Genomic DNA, 19107 nt, shown 5'->3' on the forward strand with positions numbered 1-19107 from the left:
CCCTGTCAGTATTCTTACTTTACAATTACTCCACTTATTTTTAGGCTTTTCTTATATAAAACATGGACCCTTCTAATGAGTGATCCGTTAAAACTTCCAGGATTACCATCACCAATAGTCCCAGTAATTCTGGAAATGGGGAATTAAGAGGGATTTCCAGGAAACATCATGCAAAAATATGTGTTCTCATGCTGATTTACACATAATTTCTCCAGGTGTTTTACAAAAAGATTTTGGCCAAAATTCTACAACTTCTCATTCGTATGTACTAGGTAACAGCTGTTTTTGTTATTTAGTGGGTGAAGAGTTGCTGTTATGGACAGACACAACCAGAGCACAGGAACGATATAAGGCACTAGTCACACTTCAGCACTTGTAAGAGACTATACTATAGCACAAAGCAATTTGATTTTCAACCACAGCATTTTTAAGTTCACTCCAATAAAACCACCTGATATATGACATGATCTCCAAGAGAAAATATGCGAGAGAATGTATCATGTACATTTAAAGTGAGCTGTCAAGCAACCACTCTCCTCTTCCACATCAGTTACAATGTCTGATTAAAGGCCACATCTTGGTCTCAAATCCGTAGTTTAGGCCAAGGTATGGATTTTACCATTTGGACAATATGACTAATCCCATACCCCACTCTCAGCCCTCTCCTTAGCACGACACTTGCCTTGAGGGTCACCAGAGGCCCTTATCTTTATTCAGCAGGTCTACCTATCATCTTTATGCAGTCATCGAGCAGTGCAGCCTAGAAAGTCAAGTGTTACTGTGGAACATCTTTAGGTGCTATACCCTCATGTGGTTTCTTAATCAATCTCTTGGCAGCATTCAGCTTACAGAGACCGCCCTCAATTGCAGGCCAGCCATACTAAAAACATTGCAGGGTCTCAATAGCATTAATGACATACCAAAAGACATGAAGATAAGTTACCTCCTCAGACTTTTTCTGCAGCAGTTCAGCTTCTCTCTTGAGCTTCTCCTTCTCATTCTCCAGCTCAGCAATGGCTTTTCTAAGGTCCTCAGCCTCCTTGTCGCTTTGCTGCCTCTGGATCTCCAGCGTGTGCACTACTGTCATCCTCTCCTTGGTCGCCAGCTCAGTCTGGTGAAGCTTGTCACTGATTTCCTCTGCTTGCTTCCTGAATTTCTTGGCATCCTCCTCAGCTTTCGCTTTGGCTTTATCCATCTCCAGGACATGTAGCTTGAGGCGCTCTGCCTCAGCAGTGATCTCAAGCTGGCGTTTCCTTTCTGCCTCCAATGTCTTCTGGAATCCCTCAGTCTCCTCAGTTAAGAGTTGCTGCATTTGCTCTTTGTCCTCTTGGTACTTCTTTGCCTGTTCCTGAGCCAGATCCTTCTGCTTTTGTAGCATCTCTGCCTCAGCTTTTAGTCTGGTGGCCTCCTGAACAGCTTGCATCTTCTCCTTCAACATCTTCTCAGCTAGTGCCCTTTGGTCAGCAAGGTCATCTTCCGCCAGCTTTCTCATGCGGGCTGCCTCCTGGGCCTCTATGCTCAGACGTGCTGCCTCTTCAGCAACCTGCTTCATCTTTGCAGCCTCCTCCTCTAGAAATTTCTGGGTGCTATCTTTGTCTTTGGCCATGAGAATTTTATTCTCCTCCTCAATCCGGAATTTCAGCTTTATCAGCTCCTCCATCTGCACCTTCACCTTGAACAGTTCTTCTTCCACTAGTCTCTTCTGCCGGATTGAATCAGTCACCTCTTCCTTTAGCCGCTGAAGCTCATCATCCAAAATGGCCTTCTGATGGTCAGTCTCATCCAGCTGCAGCTTAACCTTTGTCAGTTCCTGCTCTACTTGGTCTTTCTGTCGCAGTGTCTGCTCAGCAAATCTTTTGTGCTTTTCCATTTCCACATCAGCTAACTGCTTCTGCTTGAGGGCAGCTTGCTCTGCTTGGCCTCTCCTAGCAGCTTCCAGTTCTGCTTCTTTTCTGAGCTTTTCTGCATCCTCCTGAGCTTGAGCTTTGGCCTGGGCCTCCTCTTCTGCCCTCTGTTTCAGGCGCTCTGCCTCCTCGACCTGCATACGGCACATAGCAGCATCCTGCTCCGCTTTCATGCGCTCGTGCTCTGCCTCCTCTGCTGTCCGCTTAGCTTTCTCTGCCTCTTCTTTCAGCTTGTCCAGTATGCTTTGCTCTTCCCTCCTCGTTTGCATGAGCTCCTGCTCCTTCTGTTGCACCACAGCGAAGTGTGCCTTCTCTTCTGCCTCAATTTTCTTGTAGGCTGCTTGTTGAGCCAGCTGGATCTGCCGGTCTGCTTCCTTTTCTGCCAACTCTTTTTGCCTCTTGGCCTCCTCTGCCTTAACTTTCAATCGCTCTACCTCTTCCAGGGCCAGCTTGCGCTGCCGGGCAGCCTCTTGTTCAGCAGCAACAATCTTTTTGACCTTTTCCTCTGCTTCCTTCCTGCGTGTCTCCTCTTCCAGAGCCAGCTGCCTCTGCTTCTCTGCTTCTTGTTCTGCCATCACCTTGCTGCGCTGCGTCTCATCAGCAATGTTCTTGAGCTTGTTGAGCTCCAGTTCCAGGTCTGATTTTCCCAAAGAGGCCTTCTCAAAGTTGATCTTAAGAATGCGAATCTCCTCTTCTATGACACGTCTGTGCTTAAGAGTGTCTTCCACAATAGTCTTCTGTCTCTCTAGTTCATTTTCAGAGGATTTTTTCAGCAAATTTATTTTTTCCTCAATATCCTGCTTGTGCTGGGATGCTTGTTCTTCCAGAAGCTTACGCTGATATGCTTCGTCTTCAGCCAAGCGTCGAAGGCGTTCGTTTTCAGCCTCTTTTTCCTTTAGGGCAATTTCTGCCTCTGTTTTCAATCGGGTGGCATCATTTATGGCAGTCAGCTTCTCCTTCAGAATACGCTCAGCCTCGGCACGCTGTCGGGCTGCTTCTTCTTCGGCCATCTGGCGTTGCCTCTTTGCCTCTTCTGATAACGCCCGAAGTTTGGCTGCTTCCTCTGCCAGCTCTCTGAACTTGCTAGCCTCAGCCTCCAATATCTGCTTTGATTTCTCAGTGCTGGACTTGGAATCTTCCTCCGCCTTTGATTTGCTCAACAAGAGGATCTCCATTTCTGCCCGAACTCTAGCCAACTCCTCTTCTAGCTCCTTTCTCTTGTGGATTGCCTCGTTCACCTCAGACTTGAGACGATAGAGCTCCTCTTCAAGGAGAAGACGCTGCTGTTCACCGTTTTCAGTTTCAGCCTTGAGGCGAATTAGCTCCTGTTCTGCAGAAAACTTTTGTTGCGCAGTGCCTTCAGCTAGCCTCCTTTGCTTCTCCAGCTCATCTTCAGCAAGTTCCTTTTGACGCAGGGCAGACTCTTCAGCTTTGGTCCTCTTACGGGCCTCACGCTCGGCATCATCTTTTTGCTTCTCAGCTTCCTCTTGTGCAAGGGTCTTCTTATGTGCAATTTCCTCTGCTTGAAGCCTAAGACGCAGGGCTTCATTTGCCTTCTGCCGCCATTTTTCCAGTTCCTTCTCTGATTCTTCCCTGGCCCTTTCTGCCTCCTCCTGCTGCTTCTTCATACGCTCAGCCTCTTCCTGCAAGTGGGTTACTGTGATGTGCTCCTGCTTGAGAGACATCTCCAGCTGTGCTGTCTTTTCTGCAAAAGACATGCGCTTGCTTTGGAGCTCTGCTGCAGCACTTTGCTGTGCTGCTTCCTGTGCCACCTTGATCTGCCTTTCCTTCTCAAGCTCTGCTTGCTTCATTCTTCGCTCTGCTTCCTCAGCCTGCATGCGCAGCTTCTCCAAGTCAGCCATTGCCCTTTGCTTCTCTCTAGAAGCATCCTGCTCTGCCTGGATCTTGCGCTTGAGCTCCTCCTCTGCTTCACGCTTTTTTTGTGACTCTTCCTTGACCTGCTTCCTTAGACGCTCTGCTTCCTCTTGAGCAAGCTTCTTCTGCCGTTCCGCTTCCTCTGCCCGGGCCCTCAGCTCACGCAGCTCATCCTCTGCACTAGTCTTTTGCTTCTCAGTTGTTTGCAGTTGAATGCGTATGTATCGTATCTCCTCCTCTATTTTCTTGCGGTTGTACTCTGCCTCCTCAATCATCTTGTCTTTGGTGGTGATGGACACATCTGAATTCATGCGCAACTGCTGCAACTCCTGCTGAATGGTGGCCTTCTGCTGTTCAGCCTCCACTGCTACCAGCTGCCTCTTGCTCACTTCTTCCTGCATTCGCAGCTGCAGCTCCCGGGCTTCCTTCTCAGCTTCTGCTTTTGCCTTGGCGTGGGCCTCTGCCTGCTGCCTTTGCTTCTCCAGCTCAGCCTCTACCTCAGCAAGCCTCATTCTGTCCTCCACCTTCTGCTTCTCTGCATTTTTCTGAGCGTTTGGAAAACCGATGAGAAGTGAGGAGGGTAAAGGAGACAAAAAACAAATGTGGTATAAATTCAGTATTTGATGATAAACTCAGATTAAGCCAACAGAACATTTACAAGGTCAAAACAAAATGTGTGAAAAATGCATGGATACATGACCCTAAGAGGTGCATGGGGACGATTGTGTAAGACATACAAGAAGCAGACAACCAAAGTATAACAGACTACATGACTGGGTAGTGTTGCTGTGATGGGTGTGTTGAGAAGCGCAATACTCCAAGCAGATCTGCAGTGCACTGCACAAGAACACCAATATGTGCAAACACATCCAAGTGAAATGAGTGTTCGGTAACAGCGGGTGCACATTATTGAATCAGATGACAAGGTCAACACAACCCTTAACAGGACCAGCTTGCACACCTGCCGGGTTTTGCATGGGCAAAACACAAGGTAGGGGAGAAAGAAACAAATAAAAATGCTCCCTCATTCCAGAAGTGCCCCGGGAACAAGGGTAGGAGGATTTTGAAGTATTTCCCATGCAATTAGAGTGTATTGAGGATTCTGTAGTTTTCATGGGCTATGTGATTGCTGAGTTGAAGGCTCATTGCAAATTGAAAGATTGCAAACAGGAGGAATGGAAAAGCAGAAACAAAGGTAAATGCAAGTAAAGTGTTGAATAAAAGAAAATAGGGTGAAAATGCAGCATTGAAGCACATCCAACTTTCCTACAAGCATTAGACCATTCCTAGTTAGTGTGCAGATTCTAAGAGCAAGATATTGGACCATTTGTAATTGGAGCTTTACCTACAGATCTGCTTCAGGAGTCCTTTGGACTAGGAACACTTCTAAAATCAGTCCAGTTAGGTTTCATGGACTGAGGGTAGAACTTTCCAGTGTTCTGTTAACTGAGTGGACTCTATGTTCTTCGCAGAGTTACTCTACTGACTGTTTGCTGTAGCCTAAGTCTTCCAAATAGTACATCACTCAGTGACACATGTATTGTACTTCCCGAGTGTTCACCACAAAGCCTTCACTTGGGCACTACACCATTTTGGCAGCTAGAGACAGTCCCTTTAGAGAGAGAGCCCTAAGAAGATCTGAATATGGGAAAGTACCTCATTTTAGCAACTGGAGACTTTGGCTCTGGGGAAAGACCAACAACAACACCGACCACAGGAAATTATCCCATCATCTCACTACAACAACTGGAGGAGCTTCATTTACTTGAATCAAGGATAGATTGATCACGGTAATTCTCTTTATTACAGCATCAAATAGCTCTTCGCAAAGAAAGACAACAGTGAACATCAGATGTTACTACAGTGTAGCAACTGTTGGAGAATTGTCAAGAAAAAGGCCCAAGACTGACCCATCATGGAAAATGACATAGCCCTGAGAGAGACATCCTCTGGAAAAAGACAAAAGTCTGATACTGTATATGCAAATACATTATTATAGCAACCATGGAAACTCGACCCAGACCAAACTATAACTATATTACATCATAGTGACAGGATGGCGTTCACCTGGAAAAAACACAAAAGTAGTGCTTATCTAGAAACTAGCATATGACTGATTGAGACTAGGATACAACACAATTAAAGAATGTGAAGGAAGTTTATTCTAGGTCCAAAGAATGAATCAGCAGAGCATATAGACTCATTATGAGTAATAATGACAAAAGATTGACTGGGCATAGAAAATTACCTTATTATGGCAAGAAAAGAAGTTTAATCTGGAAAAAGAACAAACAGAGCTGAACGTAGGGAATCACTTGATTACAGAACCCACAGAGGCCCTTTGCAGATAAAGGCCAAAGACTGACTGGAGATTGTAAACAACATCATTGCAGCAACTGAGGAAGCTTTCAAGAGAGTGAGAAAAGTGCAGGATGGATCTCTTACCTTACACTGAACAATGACCTCTACATAGGAAAGTGAGGGGCAAATTGGAAGGGAAATTTAACTTATCAAAATGAGATACTTTTCCTAAAGTAAAAAAACTAACTTCTGAGAAAGAGTTCTAACTGCAGATTCTTCACCTTAGAATATTCCCCAGGTGTCAGACTGGCTCCAGAAAATCTTGATCAGTGCCCATGAGTGACGGTAGGTGGTGTTGACAGGATCGGCGTTGGTGTTGTTCATGTCAGAAGTGATGTTGAGGTGGCCATATAAGTGCCATCCTCGCACGCTGATATCAGTTCCTTTCTTTCCACAGCAATCTAGCGCCGATCTAGAGAACTACCCAAGTCATTGTTTGACCACTTTTTGCAACGTTTTATTGACCATTTTCTGACCATTTATTTGCTCCCAGTATGTTTAGGGACATGTCCCCTCTAAAATCTATGTGTTTTAAACCATGTGGGGGCTGGCCCAGACAAATGTCAGTGTTGGATCCTCACTTGGTTTGTCTCTGGTGCCTGGGGACGGATCACGACCACAAGGCCTGTGCTGAGTGCAAGTCTGTGCAACCCAAGGCAATCCAAGAGCGGTTGGTAAAGCTTCTGCTGTTGTGGGGAAAAAAGTCCAGTGTTGTCTTCTCTCTTCAAGATTACCTCTTTGAAGTTGGGTAAGTGGAAGAAACACACAAAGAAGTTGAAGCATTCTTCGCCTTCCCCCATGGCACGCTTCCAGAGTTTCTTTCAGCGACTCCTACTCAGTTGTAGGAGTTCTTCAACACTATGCATGTTTTCATTGGGCATGCCTTCATGCCTCACAGAGTCTAGAGGAGCCTTCATTAGGTTGCTGCCAGCAACTCCCCCCAACACTGCTTGATGGTGGGCCCATCATCATCCCAAACTCGGAGGCAGCATCATTCAAAGCTTACTGACCCCTGAAAATACTGCCCATAGATAGACCCTTCTTTCCCATAGGTGGAGATGAGGAGGAAGGGTTTGTCCCCTAGAAGAGGACCCTGAGCCAGGGAAAACTAGTATGAGGATCTGGGTGACGCTAGTTGCTTGGACACTTCTCCAGACTCTAGCATGCTTTCCTCTCCAAGCCAGTTTTGGAGGCGGGTGCATCCTTTGCCACCTTTGTGCGCAGGGCAGCAGAGATCCTTGACCTATAGCTGGAGCAGTTGACATCTTGACTGAGGAGCTTCACTGGAGAGTGGGTTCGACCAAACCATTGCTCCCCTTCATTGAAGCCCTAACAGGGGCTCCTGATCACCGCATGATTGCCCGCTCCCACCATCCTGCCCCAGAAGACCCAGCCTTCCTCTCCCAGCACCCCTCTCCTGTGAGCCTGGTTGTGCAGGCTTCAACACCCAAGGTGAACCCAAACACGTTCCCTCAACCCAAGAGGCTGGATTGAGGGCACCTTTGGTAAGCACATTTTCTCTTTTACAAGCCTAGTCTTGCAATTGATGAATACCGCATTCCCCTTGGAACAATATTCCTATGAATTGTGGGACTCAGTTGCACAGCTCTTCCCATGCTTCCGTAAGAGGGGCATGCCCTCCTCAACCAAGTCTTGGTGGATGGCTGGGATGCAGTGAAGTTTGCCATCAAGTGTGGGCTGGATACCACGGGCTTTAAGGAGGCACTGCGTCCCCACACCTGGCTGTGGTCCACTGGGCTCTGTGAGGGGAGGGGGGAGGGGGGGGAAAGGGGAAAGTCCAAGCATCATTGAATGACATGACCGGAGATAGCTCCCGCCTATTTGGCGACAAGACTGAAACAGCACTTATGTTTTTTTTAAGGAGAGCCAGTTCACCGCCTGATCTCTCGAGCTTTCTCTATCTTTTCAGTCCTGGCCAAAGTCCTTTCACCCCTGCCACGCCCATGGCGAGGGGACATATGTTTGTCTGCATTATCAGCTGTTCCCGGCAGTTTAGCACCCGGAACAGGCCTGTTGTGGATGGGGTCATGGATCCCAAAGAGGACAAGGGAGCCAGACCAAGCGTACTATCCAGTCTTCTCCAGCTGCCAAAGCTTCTAAACCTCCTTAGTGCACCCTCCAAGGAGTACAGCCATCCTGTTGGCAGCAAGATCAGGCACCACCTGGCCCGTGGTCTGCAGTTATCTCAGACAAGTGGGTGCTTGAAATTGTGCAGAAGGTGTATGCCATTCCATTTGTGGACACCACTCCACCCTTGCCACTAGCCCAAGATCGGCTGACCATCTCTCCTTGCTTCTTCAGGAAGTGCAGGCCCGTTTGGCCAAAGGAGCCATCAGAAGTAGGTTGAGATTTCTATTCTTGGTGCTGAAAAAGGACAGAGGACTTCATCCTGTAGTAGATCTGTGCCGTCCCAAAGCTTTCCTATGGAAAGAGAAATTCAGAATATTCACCCTGGCTCAGGTCTCGTCTATTGTGGACCCTGGAGACTTGGTGGTAGCGCTGGATTTGCAGGATGCTTTTTTTCACATTCCTGGCCTGCAAGCCCATAGGTGTTACCTGCAGTTCACGGGAGAGCACAAGAATTTTCAGTTTGTTGTTTTCTCCTTCCACCTCACCAGTGGCCTCAAGGTGTCACAAACATGATAGCAATGGTTGCAGAATATCTTCAGAGGTTGGGGGTTTCAGTCTTTCCCAACCTTGATGGCTGGCTGTTGAAGAAGGGCTCTGCCCAGGCAGTTCTCACCCACCTCCAGACTATGGTGAACCTTTTGCACCTATTGGGGTTTACTATCAAAATGCCAAAGTCATACTTGACTCCTCAGAAGCTCCCTTTCATCAGAGACATTGTGGATACAGTGGAGTTGATGCTTATCCTCTGGAGCGGAGAGTCCAGGATGTTTTGGGTATTATCCCGAGTTTTCAGCCTCAATCCTGGATTTTGGTGAGATTGACTCTGAGGCTACTGAATCTGATGGCATCCTGATTCTTGCTGGTAAAGCGCTCCAGATGGCGTATGCGGGCTTTGCAGAGAGATTTGAAATCTCAGTGGATGCAGCACCAAGAGAACCAATCCAACATGGTCCAGGTTTTTGAAGGAGACTGTGAAAGATCTGCAGTGGTGGCTGACAAACTGCGACTAGTTAAGTGGTCAACGATGCATCGCTTTTGGGCTGGAGCGACAATCGGGAAAAGTGAAGATCAGAAAACTCTAGTGTCTGTTGGAATCTCAGCTCCATATCAACCTTCTGGTGCTGAGAGCGATCCACTTGACATTGAAAGCCTTCCTCCCGTCTACCAGGGTAAGGCTAGTTCAGGTGTTCACGGACACAACTGCCATGTGTTATTGAAACAACCAGGGCCTCGTGGGGTGGTGAACCCTGTGGCAGAAGGCTCTGTGCCTCTGGAATTGTCTAGAGGGCCAGGACATGTTCCTGGTCGTGCAGCACCTGGTGGGATATCTGAATGCCAGGGCAGACAAACTCAGCCATTGATGCCATGGGGATCATGAATTATGTCAGCATGTGAAGGTGGCATAAGGTCTGTACCAAGAAAGGGAATAATCCTGATTCATTCTGTTCACCGCTGCTGAAAACTTGCAAGGTCAGTATGTCTGTGGATTGGAGTTTCCAAAGTGACTCTCACTCAGAGATACATTCTGCTTCAAGTTGACTTCAGGACTTCTACACCCCTTTCTGCCAGTACCACTCCTGCCCCAAGTTCTCAATAAGATCAGGACTGACTGGGCCCAAGTCATCATAGTGGCTCTGGATTTGGCACAGAGAGTATGTTATCCCAAAGTGTTTAGCATGAGTATTGTTCCTCCTCCGATAATGCTGCCCATTTGGAAGGATCTGCTGTTGCAGCAATAGAGGAGGGTACAGCGCCCGAAACTGCTCACGCTCCACCTTCATGCATGGAGATTAAGCGTTGCAAGTTGAGGGTTTCCAGTCTTCCTTCCGAGGTCTGTGATGTCATCTTGGCGGCCATCCACTAAAGCTGTATGCACTTGCCACTGGGATAAATTTGTAGCTTGGTGTTTCCCACGTCACGTGCACCCCCATTCTGCACTGCTGTCAAAGGTGTCACTGTTTGTTCCATCATTAACCTGGCAAGGCCTTGCACCGGGCACTGTTAAGGGTTACCTATTTGCTATTTCGGCTTTTCTGCAGTTGCCAGATCAATCCCTGTGTTCAAGTCACCAGTTGTGATTTATTTTCTGAGAGGTTTGCAACACTTGTTCCCTCCTACCCCTTTTCTGATGCCCCAATGGGACCTCTGTCTGGTTCTGACGTTTTTCATGTTATCCCCCTTCGAGCTCCTACACAGCTGTCCTATCCGGCTTTTGATTATCAAAACAGTATTTCTAGTGGCCATTATATCGCCCAGGAGGGTCATCAAACTTCAAGCTCTTTTGGTACCAGCTTTTTCCTTGACAAACTGGTCCTACGGACGCAAGCCTCCTTCCTGATAATGTCACCCTATTTCATGTCATAGTATCACTATGCCTACATTTTACACTACACCTCATCCCTGCAGGAAAGAGGAGAGACTCCACTGCCTGAACCCGAAGAGAGATCTTTATTCCTACATAGATTGCACCAAAGACCATTGGCTGGATGATCAGCTCTTCATGTGGTTCACTGGAACAAAACAGGGAAGGCTGTGCAGAAGCAGACCATCTCTAGATGGATTGAGCTCTGCATTAAGATCTGCTGCGCATTAGCTAAGAAGCAGCCTCCTCAAAGATTGCAGCCCCCTTCTACCAGGGCTGAGGCCGTTACTAGTGCATTGGCATGCAGTGCATCTGTCCCGGACATCTGCCAAGCCGCTATGTGGGTGGCACTCCAAAAAATTCACGAACCACTATTGCTTGGATGGTCAGATCCGTCGAAATGGGCACTTCTCCTGCTCGCTCTTCCAGGATTTTCTGGAGTAAGCCTGTTTGCAGACCCACCTCCAAAGAGGTATTACTTGGGTATCTATTGTAAGGTAAGGAATCTCAGTTAAAAGTCTATATCAGAAGAACACATTACTTACCTTCAGTGACGCCTTTTCAGGTCGAGACTCTAGCTTACTGCAGATTCCTCACTGACCCTCCTATCCCTTCCTGCTCTGCGAACTGGGGTCTTCACCCTGAAAATCCCATTAGACACTGCACACTGGTCAAACATTGTTTTTTTAAATAGCTTGGCATTTTTGGCATGGAAATAGTCATGAAAGAAACTGATTATGGTGTGCTGGGATTGGCGTTTATATGTGAACCACGGCCATGTACTGCCGCCCAGAGGTGCTGTTCAAGATTTTCCAGTCTGATGCTTGTGGAACATTCTAAAGTGAGGAATCTGCAGTTCCATCGAGTCTACCAGAAAAGCCATTACCGAAGGTAAGAACTTGTTCTACAAGGCAATAAAAGAGTGCTATCTCAAAAGGGGAAATTAATTCCCCACTCATCCTTCATTCTCCACATCTTTACTGTCGGAGATCCCAGGGAGGAGGAAATCTGCTCATAGGAAACTCACTTATGCAGAGCTACATCACAGTACTACAAGTATGTCCTTGAACAATGTGAGGTGCAGGCAGGGAGTGTAAAGGAGTGCAGTCCTGTAGTGCTTTTCCACGCCATCCTGCCACAGATGTCATCAAAAGGCCTACTTGTGTTAGATGATAGTGGTCAGGCTTGAAACTGATTTTTCTGATTGATGGACGTGGCTAGTCTGCAGCCAATTATAAACGTGAGCTTTTCACCACCTAGACCTTTGAAAATTAGAAAAAGTCCAGAGGAAGGTCTAGCAGGTGAGGCGGTGACTGTTTCTTTTTTCAAGTGTTAGGTTTAGTTTAGGAAGAGGTAGTGGGTTTTTGAAGTTCACTTTTGCTAACATTTTTTTTTTTTTTTAAGAATTCTGAAACTTCAAAACATTTTGCAAACAGAGACTGCAAAATCTTGCTAAAAAGTTGGTTCCACGCAGCGATAATAAGAACATTTGTGAAACCAAGATTTTTCCAAAGAAAACATGCCGACGAAAAAAGAATTATGTTACTTGCCCTGTAAACATTTGTTTGTGGCATGTAGTGCTGTAGATTCACATGATCTGCATGCTCCTGCCATCTAATGTTGGGTATACAAGTTTTTTTTCTTTGAAAAAGCTGTTGGAGACACAAGGTAAAGTGACTCCTCCTCTCAGTGATACTGCGCATGGGCATCAACTCTATTGTTAGATTGTTTTCCCAAAGTCGAGTGAGAATGGAGTGTGAATAGAGTGTTAGAAAGAGATATCAATGCATGTTAAGTGTAACAGATGCTTACAGGGTAAATAACATAATCCGTTCGATGGAATGTGTGGTTGTAGATATACATGCTCTGCATAGACTGTAAAGCAGTGCCCTCCAAAAAATGGTGGCAAACCCGTGGGTGTTGCAGTTGTCTGAAAAAGAGTACGTTGTGCTAGTACATCCACACAATAGTGTTTAGTAAAGGTGTGTGGATTTGACCATGTAGCTGCTTTACAAATGTCAGCTATTGCTATATTACCCAAGAAAGCTATTTTATGAGTTGAGACTGCCCTAGGAGGTTGGGTAAAACTTTTAGCTTTAGCATTACAAGTTTGAATACATTTAATTATCCATTTTGAGATACCCGCTTAAGATATAGCTTTCCCTGTGTGTGAAGTGGAGAAAGCAATAAACTCTTTAGTTGAGGTGGAATGTGGTAAAACCCTTTGGAAGAAATTTTGGGTTGGTACGGAGGATTACCCTATCTTTATTTGGAAAAAAGGTTTCTCCAGAATTGATGCCTGAAGCTCAATCACATGTCTTAACGAAGTGATTGCTAGCAGAACTGCTACTTTCCAAGATAAAAATTGGAGTGGACAGTTATGTAAAGGTTCAAATGGTGGTCTCATAAGTCTAGTAAGTACAAGTTCGATGGCATCTGTCGCTGTAGATACGCATGTTTTGCATAGCTCGCCATCTGGTGTTGGGCCGGAGTGTTACAAGTTGTTTTTCTTCGAAGAAGTCTTTCGAGTCACGGGACCGAGTGACTCCTCCTTTTTTCTCCATTGCGCATGGGCGTCGACTCCATCTTTGGTGCTGGAGCCACCGTACGTGGAATTACTCTTTTGAGGCCTTCCATAAATGCCTTAATTACAGGTATTTTGAACAATGTTAAGTGTTGCCTGTTTTGCAGAAATGTCGAGACTGCTGCAAGGTGACGCCATATTTAAGTGTACACTAACCCACAAGTTTGTAAATGAAGTAAATAGCAAAGAGTATTTTGAACAGTTGCATTAAAAGGATCAATCTGTTTGTTTTGGCAGTGGAAAACTAACCTTGTCCATTTAGCAGCATAATATGCTCTGGTTGGGGCTTTATGCAGGGCCAGATCCTCCGCATTGGAGGATGAGCGGCGCCACGCTGGCTAAGAGCCAGCAGCTGTAAAATAAAATGATAGTTAATTATAGTTTTATTTTACAGCTGTTGGCCCAGCTACCATGTGCAGGAATGGAGGGGGAAGGTGAGTGGAGTCTGCACTAAGTGCGCATGTGTGTTTGGCCGGCCAAACACACATGCACACTTAGGTTTCTCTCTTCCAGCTGTGTTGTACAGCCGGGTTGGAGAAACTGCAGAGGCACCACTGCGCTGTTTGAGCGGCAGACCAAGCCGCTCAGACCAATCCTGGCGCTGCTAGGTTTCGACTGAGAGCAGCGCCAGGATTGCTGGGGAGCCCGTTCTGGTGTCCCAGTGAATGCTGGGACACCAGAAGAGAACAGAAGAGGAGCGAGGCGGTGGAGTCGGGAATGGGTACTTTTTTTTTTTTTTTTTAGTATTTATTTCCCCCGTTGTCCTACCCCCCCTTGAGATTTGCGGCTGCCACTGCTGGGTTTATGTGCTTCCTTAAGAATGGTCATGTATTCTGGAGGTAATTTTAAGTATCCAGACTCAATGACCTCAGGCGCCAAATCGCAAGATTGTGCTCTTTGGGATTTGGGTGCCTGATTTCTCCATGGTTCTGAGTGAGAAGGTCCGGGTGTAGGGGAAGCTTCTTGTGAGAAACTACTGACAGTTCGATTAGTGTTGTGAGCCATGGCTGGCATGCCCAATTGGGAGCTACTAGAATAAGGGTGAGAGAAGTCTGCCTGAGCTTCCTCACCAGAAACAGAAGAAGACAGAGCAGTGGAAAAGCGTAGGTAAATATCCCTGACCGTCTCATTCATAGAGCTTTGCCCTTGGATAGTGGGTATGGGAGCCTGGAGGTGAAGTGTGGGCATTTTGTGTTGTCTGCGGTTGCAAACAAGTCTATCTTTGGAACCCCCCACTGATGGAAATATGTTTGGAGGACTCAGGGGTGGAGTTCCCATTTGTGAAGTTGTTGCCGCATCCTGCGGAGCAGGTCGGCAAAGCCGCTGTCCATCCCTGGAAGGTGTTCCTCTTACAAGTGAATGTCATGCTGACTTGCCCAACTCCAGATAGTCTGAGATAGTTGAGACAACTGTAGAGTGTGTCTCCCCTCCCCTGTTTCTGCACATATAACATGGATGTTGTGTTGTCTGTCCGAACCAAGACAATCTTGCCTTGCTGGTGAACTAGAAAAGCTTTCAGTGCTAGATGAATAGCTTGGAGTTCCAACTAATTGATGTGTAGGGCTTGGTGTTTGTTGTCCAACAATGCTTGTATTGAGAGGTTGTGTGAGGAAGCACCCCAGCCTGTGAGGGATGAGTCTACTGTGAGTGACCTGGGGATCAGGGTCTAGAAACGCATGCTTCTTTTTTCCGATTTGGTGTGTTCAACCATTGCAAAGGGTAGTGTGTGCAGCTGTCTACCAACACTAGATCTTTTAGTTGACCCTGTGACTGAGACCATTGACGTGCCTGCCACTCCTGCAGTGGACACGTGTAGTCGTGCATGTGGCACTATTGCAGTAGAAGATGCCACCATAACTAGAATTATCTGAGCTGCCTTTACTGGTATCTGTTGGTTGGGGTATACCTGTTGCAGCAGGGGTGTTATATTTTTTTATCCTGAGTGCATTTGGGAAGGCTAACCCTAACTGAGTGTTTAGAACAACTCCTTGATATGGCTGTATCTGAGATGGTTGAAGGTGGGGTTTTTGTATGTTGATGGTAAATCCTAACTGGTGAAGGAGATGAAGCATTGTTTGGGTATACTGTATACATAGCGGGGGTGAATTGGACTTTATGAGCCAGTCATCCAGCTATGTGAAGACATGAATGCGTAGATGTGCTGCAACTACAGTTAGGCATTTTGTGAAGACACAAGGTGCAGTTGTTACTCTAAAATGGAGTACTTTGAAATTATATTGCCTTCCTTCTATAATGAATCTGGTGTATTTTCTGTGGGCTGGATGTATTGGGGTGTGGAAATACGCATCCTTTAGAATTAGTGAAGACATGAAGTCTCCTTGCTGCAATATGGGTATTACATCTTGGAGAGACACAATATGAAAGTGCTCCGATAGGATGTAATGATTTAATGGTCTAAGATCTCGAATCGGTCAAAGTTAACTGTCCTTTTTGGAATAAGGAAGAGTAGTGGATATACTCCTGTCCCTCTCTGATCAGTAGGTACTAGTTCTATTGCTCATTTCTGAAGAAGAGCCTGCACTTCCTGATTTAACAATTATTAGTGTTTTACAGAGAGTTTGCGTTTGTGGGGTGGTATGCTAGGAGGTGTGTTTATGAGCTCCAGGCAATAACTATGTTGGATAATATCCAACACCCACTGATCTGTTGTTATTTTTTGCCAATTCGGAAAAAACTCTGTAGGCGCCCCCGACAGTTGTTGAATGATTGAAGGAATGAGAAGAGAGCCACTGCTTTGATGTGGAAGCGGTGGCATGAGTGGAGGCGTCCTTTCCTCAGCCTTTCAAATTGTTTCCCCTACATGTACGTCTATAAAACCCTCTAGAAGGGGATGTTGAATGGTGGTGCCTAAAGAAGTATAGGGATCTGATGCTGACTATGTATTGCCCTGCTTGAATGTAGGCTTACGACAGGAACCATGATTAATGAGAGTTTGAAGTGCCTCCATGGATTTGTCTACCTCAGTGTCTTTTTTTTCCATTTTCTCCAGTGTTTGGTCTACCTCAGGGCCAAAAAGGTGTTGCTGATCAAAAGGGGCATTTAGCAGTGTTTGATGCATCTTAGGTTTAAACCTGATATATACAACCAGGCAAGTCTGCGGAGTAGTACGCTAGTGTTTCTACCCTTAGCTGCTGCATTAAGAGCACATCTGATAGAATTATTTGAAATTAACCTGTCCTACTGCACAAGTTGTTGTCCCTTTTTTCTAAATTCCTATGGGAGATATTAAGTGGGGTCTTCCATTTCATCACAGTGTGCTCTATCATATCTTGCTAACAGCCCTTGGGTGTTAGCAATTCTCTGGTGATTGGCTGCCTGAAACTCAGCCCTTTGCATCAATCGATTTAGATTCCTTATCTGGAGGGGGTGCATCTGCTGAGGTTTGTGAATTAGCTTGTATATGAGTATTAGATACCACCAAGATGTCTGGTGGAATATGTCCTCTAATATAAGCAGAATCAGAAGGAGCTGCCTTATATATTTTTTTATCGACTCAAGGTGTAATTATTCTAGCATGGAAGGGGTCCTTAAGAATGTCACCCGCATGTCGGGTCATACCTTTTAAAACTGACAGGTATTGACAAGCCCTAGTGGTGGGGGAAAGGGTTTGAAACCGAAAATCATCTTCTATAGAGTCCTTGTGTCGGGGACCTTCAGGATATGCAGCCGCCCTAGCTACCAGTTCTTTAAAAGATGTGGTGTCATCTGGTGGAGATGGTTTAGCTGGATTTATGCCTGGGTCTGGATCACCTGGTGGATCTGTATCGAATGTGTCCCAGGGAACTAATGGTGGCTGTTGTGTGTCATCATCCCCTCCTTGATCTTCTACATACGTGTGTGGAGAACCCTGAGGAGTTCCCCTAATTATGTCCTCTACATCGGATTGTGTGTGGTGTGGTGAAGAAGGTGGAGGAGAAGGTGGGGAGGGTGGAGAAATAGGACAGGTAGCAATGTCCTTCTTTTTCTTAGGAGGTGTTGGTAAATCATTGGCCTCCTCTAATGAAGACTGATGCTTGACTTTAGTTGGTGTCAGCTTTACTAGTTTTTGCGATGATCCGACCAGTAATAGGATGAATATCTAGTGTGTTCTGTTTCGGATCGAGTTTCTCCGCCATAGTCTGTAAAATAGGCTCCGGTGCCAATGCAGTAAATTTTGATGCTGAAGTCGAAACTTTTGATACGAAGAAGCCTTGTGTTTTGATGCCGAAGTCATCGGAACCGAAGATATGGATGGCTGACTCTCTGCCGAAACCATTTGAGTTCGAAGAGTGCAAGGAACTTTTGGCTTAGCCTTCAGTGCTGAGCCCGATGGCGGGGCATCCTTAGTGATTGTTAGGTGCCCACCATGGCCTGTTGGCAGTGGTGGCCCAGCAGTCTTATGTTTGGGTGGTGCTGAATGTTTTTTGATGCACAGGATAGGGGCCTTTGTACTCACTGCATGCTGGGCCTATGGAACCTCCAAAGTGTGGACGCTGATCTCAGTCTCAGAGTCAGATTCGGAGTCTGGAATGGAAAAGGCCTCTGCCTCGGAAGGAAGCCTCATGCAGCTCTTCCTGTGTTTCGATGTCTTGGAGACCGAAGATGTCTGGTGTCTCTTCTAACTCCTGACGCTGTGTTTCTTTTCTATGCACCAGACGATCCCACAATTTCTTTTTCAATCGAAACGATCGACAAGCCTCACAGCTCTCTCAATCATGGTCAGGAGATAAACAGAGAGTGCAAACCGAATCGAGGTCTGCGTGTGGGTACTTAGCGTGGCAGCTAGGACAAAATCAGAATGGTGCCGTTCCATCAGCAGCGCATTCTTTACCTGTACCAATACCGTGGAAATAACAAAGAGAAGCCCGACTGGGCAAAGCTTGAAGGCCAAGAGCGAAACTCGTTGAACCAACAAAGAGGGATTTTCTTCCTGTTGTCAGTGTATAGGAATTGAACATGAACCGAGTATGGAGATGCAGAATGATCTGAAGGGAACCCAAAACCGTCTTGAACCGGAGCACCGAAGAACACATCCGAACCTGATGGCGGAAAGAAAACAATCTAACAATGGAGTTGATGCCCATGCGCAGTATTACCGAGAGGAGGGGTCACTTTACCTTACGACTCCAACAGCTTAGTCGAAGATAAACAACTTTCACACAACTGGATCCAACACTAGATGGCAGAAGTAAGAAGAGCATGTGTTTTTACAGCCACACATGCCATCGAACATAAATTTGAATAACCCAAACTGTAAAATAACGTTACAGAACATGGTCGAGGTACAGGGCAGACCATTACCAACATAAAAGTGAACTACAGACCATCCCAAATTAGCAGATAAATCATTATGGTATATGTGCCAGCTCTATGCGTCACTGTACCACATCTGACATCGGAATAGCAAGAGTGAAGATAAAAACACAGAGACTTGTCTTTCAGATACCACTTCTATATATGTGGTTAGTTGGGATTAAAAGCAATACAGAAACCCTGTATTCTGATAAGATCAAGAGTTAAATTCCCAACAAGGACATCTTGGAGTACTGTGTATAGAAAAATGGATCAGCTGATACAGGGTGATTGAATTCTACACTCCCCCTCTTCTAAACACACATGGAAAGGTAGACTGGGACAGTGACACATTCACCTGATGAAAGGGAAGAGAGTTGTGCAAGCTGCTTCTGCCATAGCAAAACAATGATGAAATGACTGATGGAAAACAAAAGAAAAAGATGATCGTGGGAGAACTGCATGATGGGAAATGTGCCAACAGGCATGCAAGCAAGGAGTGGAGTACCTGATGCCTGAACGCCAGTCGTCGTGGGGAAATTTTAGCTTTTTTAACTAAACAATTTTGTTTCATGGAA

General features: G+C 46.0%; 1 protein-coding gene across 11 annotated transcripts in view; it reads right to left on the minus strand.

Moving 5' to 3' along the window:
• Positions 1-19107, minus strand: part of PLEC (plectin) — an 831873-nt gene that overhangs the window by 27102 nt on the left and 785664 nt on the right. For all 11 annotated transcript variants that reach the window (XM_069220980.1, XM_069220972.1, XM_069220979.1 and 8 more), the window contains one exon: positions 944-4324. In XM_069220980.1, the coding sequence (XP_069077081.1) occupies positions 944-4324 (3381 nt within the window). The remainder of the gene's footprint in view (positions 1-943; positions 4325-19107) is intronic.

The sequence above is a fragment of the Pleurodeles waltl genome, chromosome 2_2 (assembly GCF_031143425.1).
Source record: "Pleurodeles waltl isolate 20211129_DDA chromosome 2_2, aPleWal1.hap1.20221129, whole genome shotgun sequence".
Lineage (NCBI taxonomy): Eukaryota > Metazoa > Chordata > Amphibia > Caudata > Salamandridae > Pleurodeles > Pleurodeles waltl.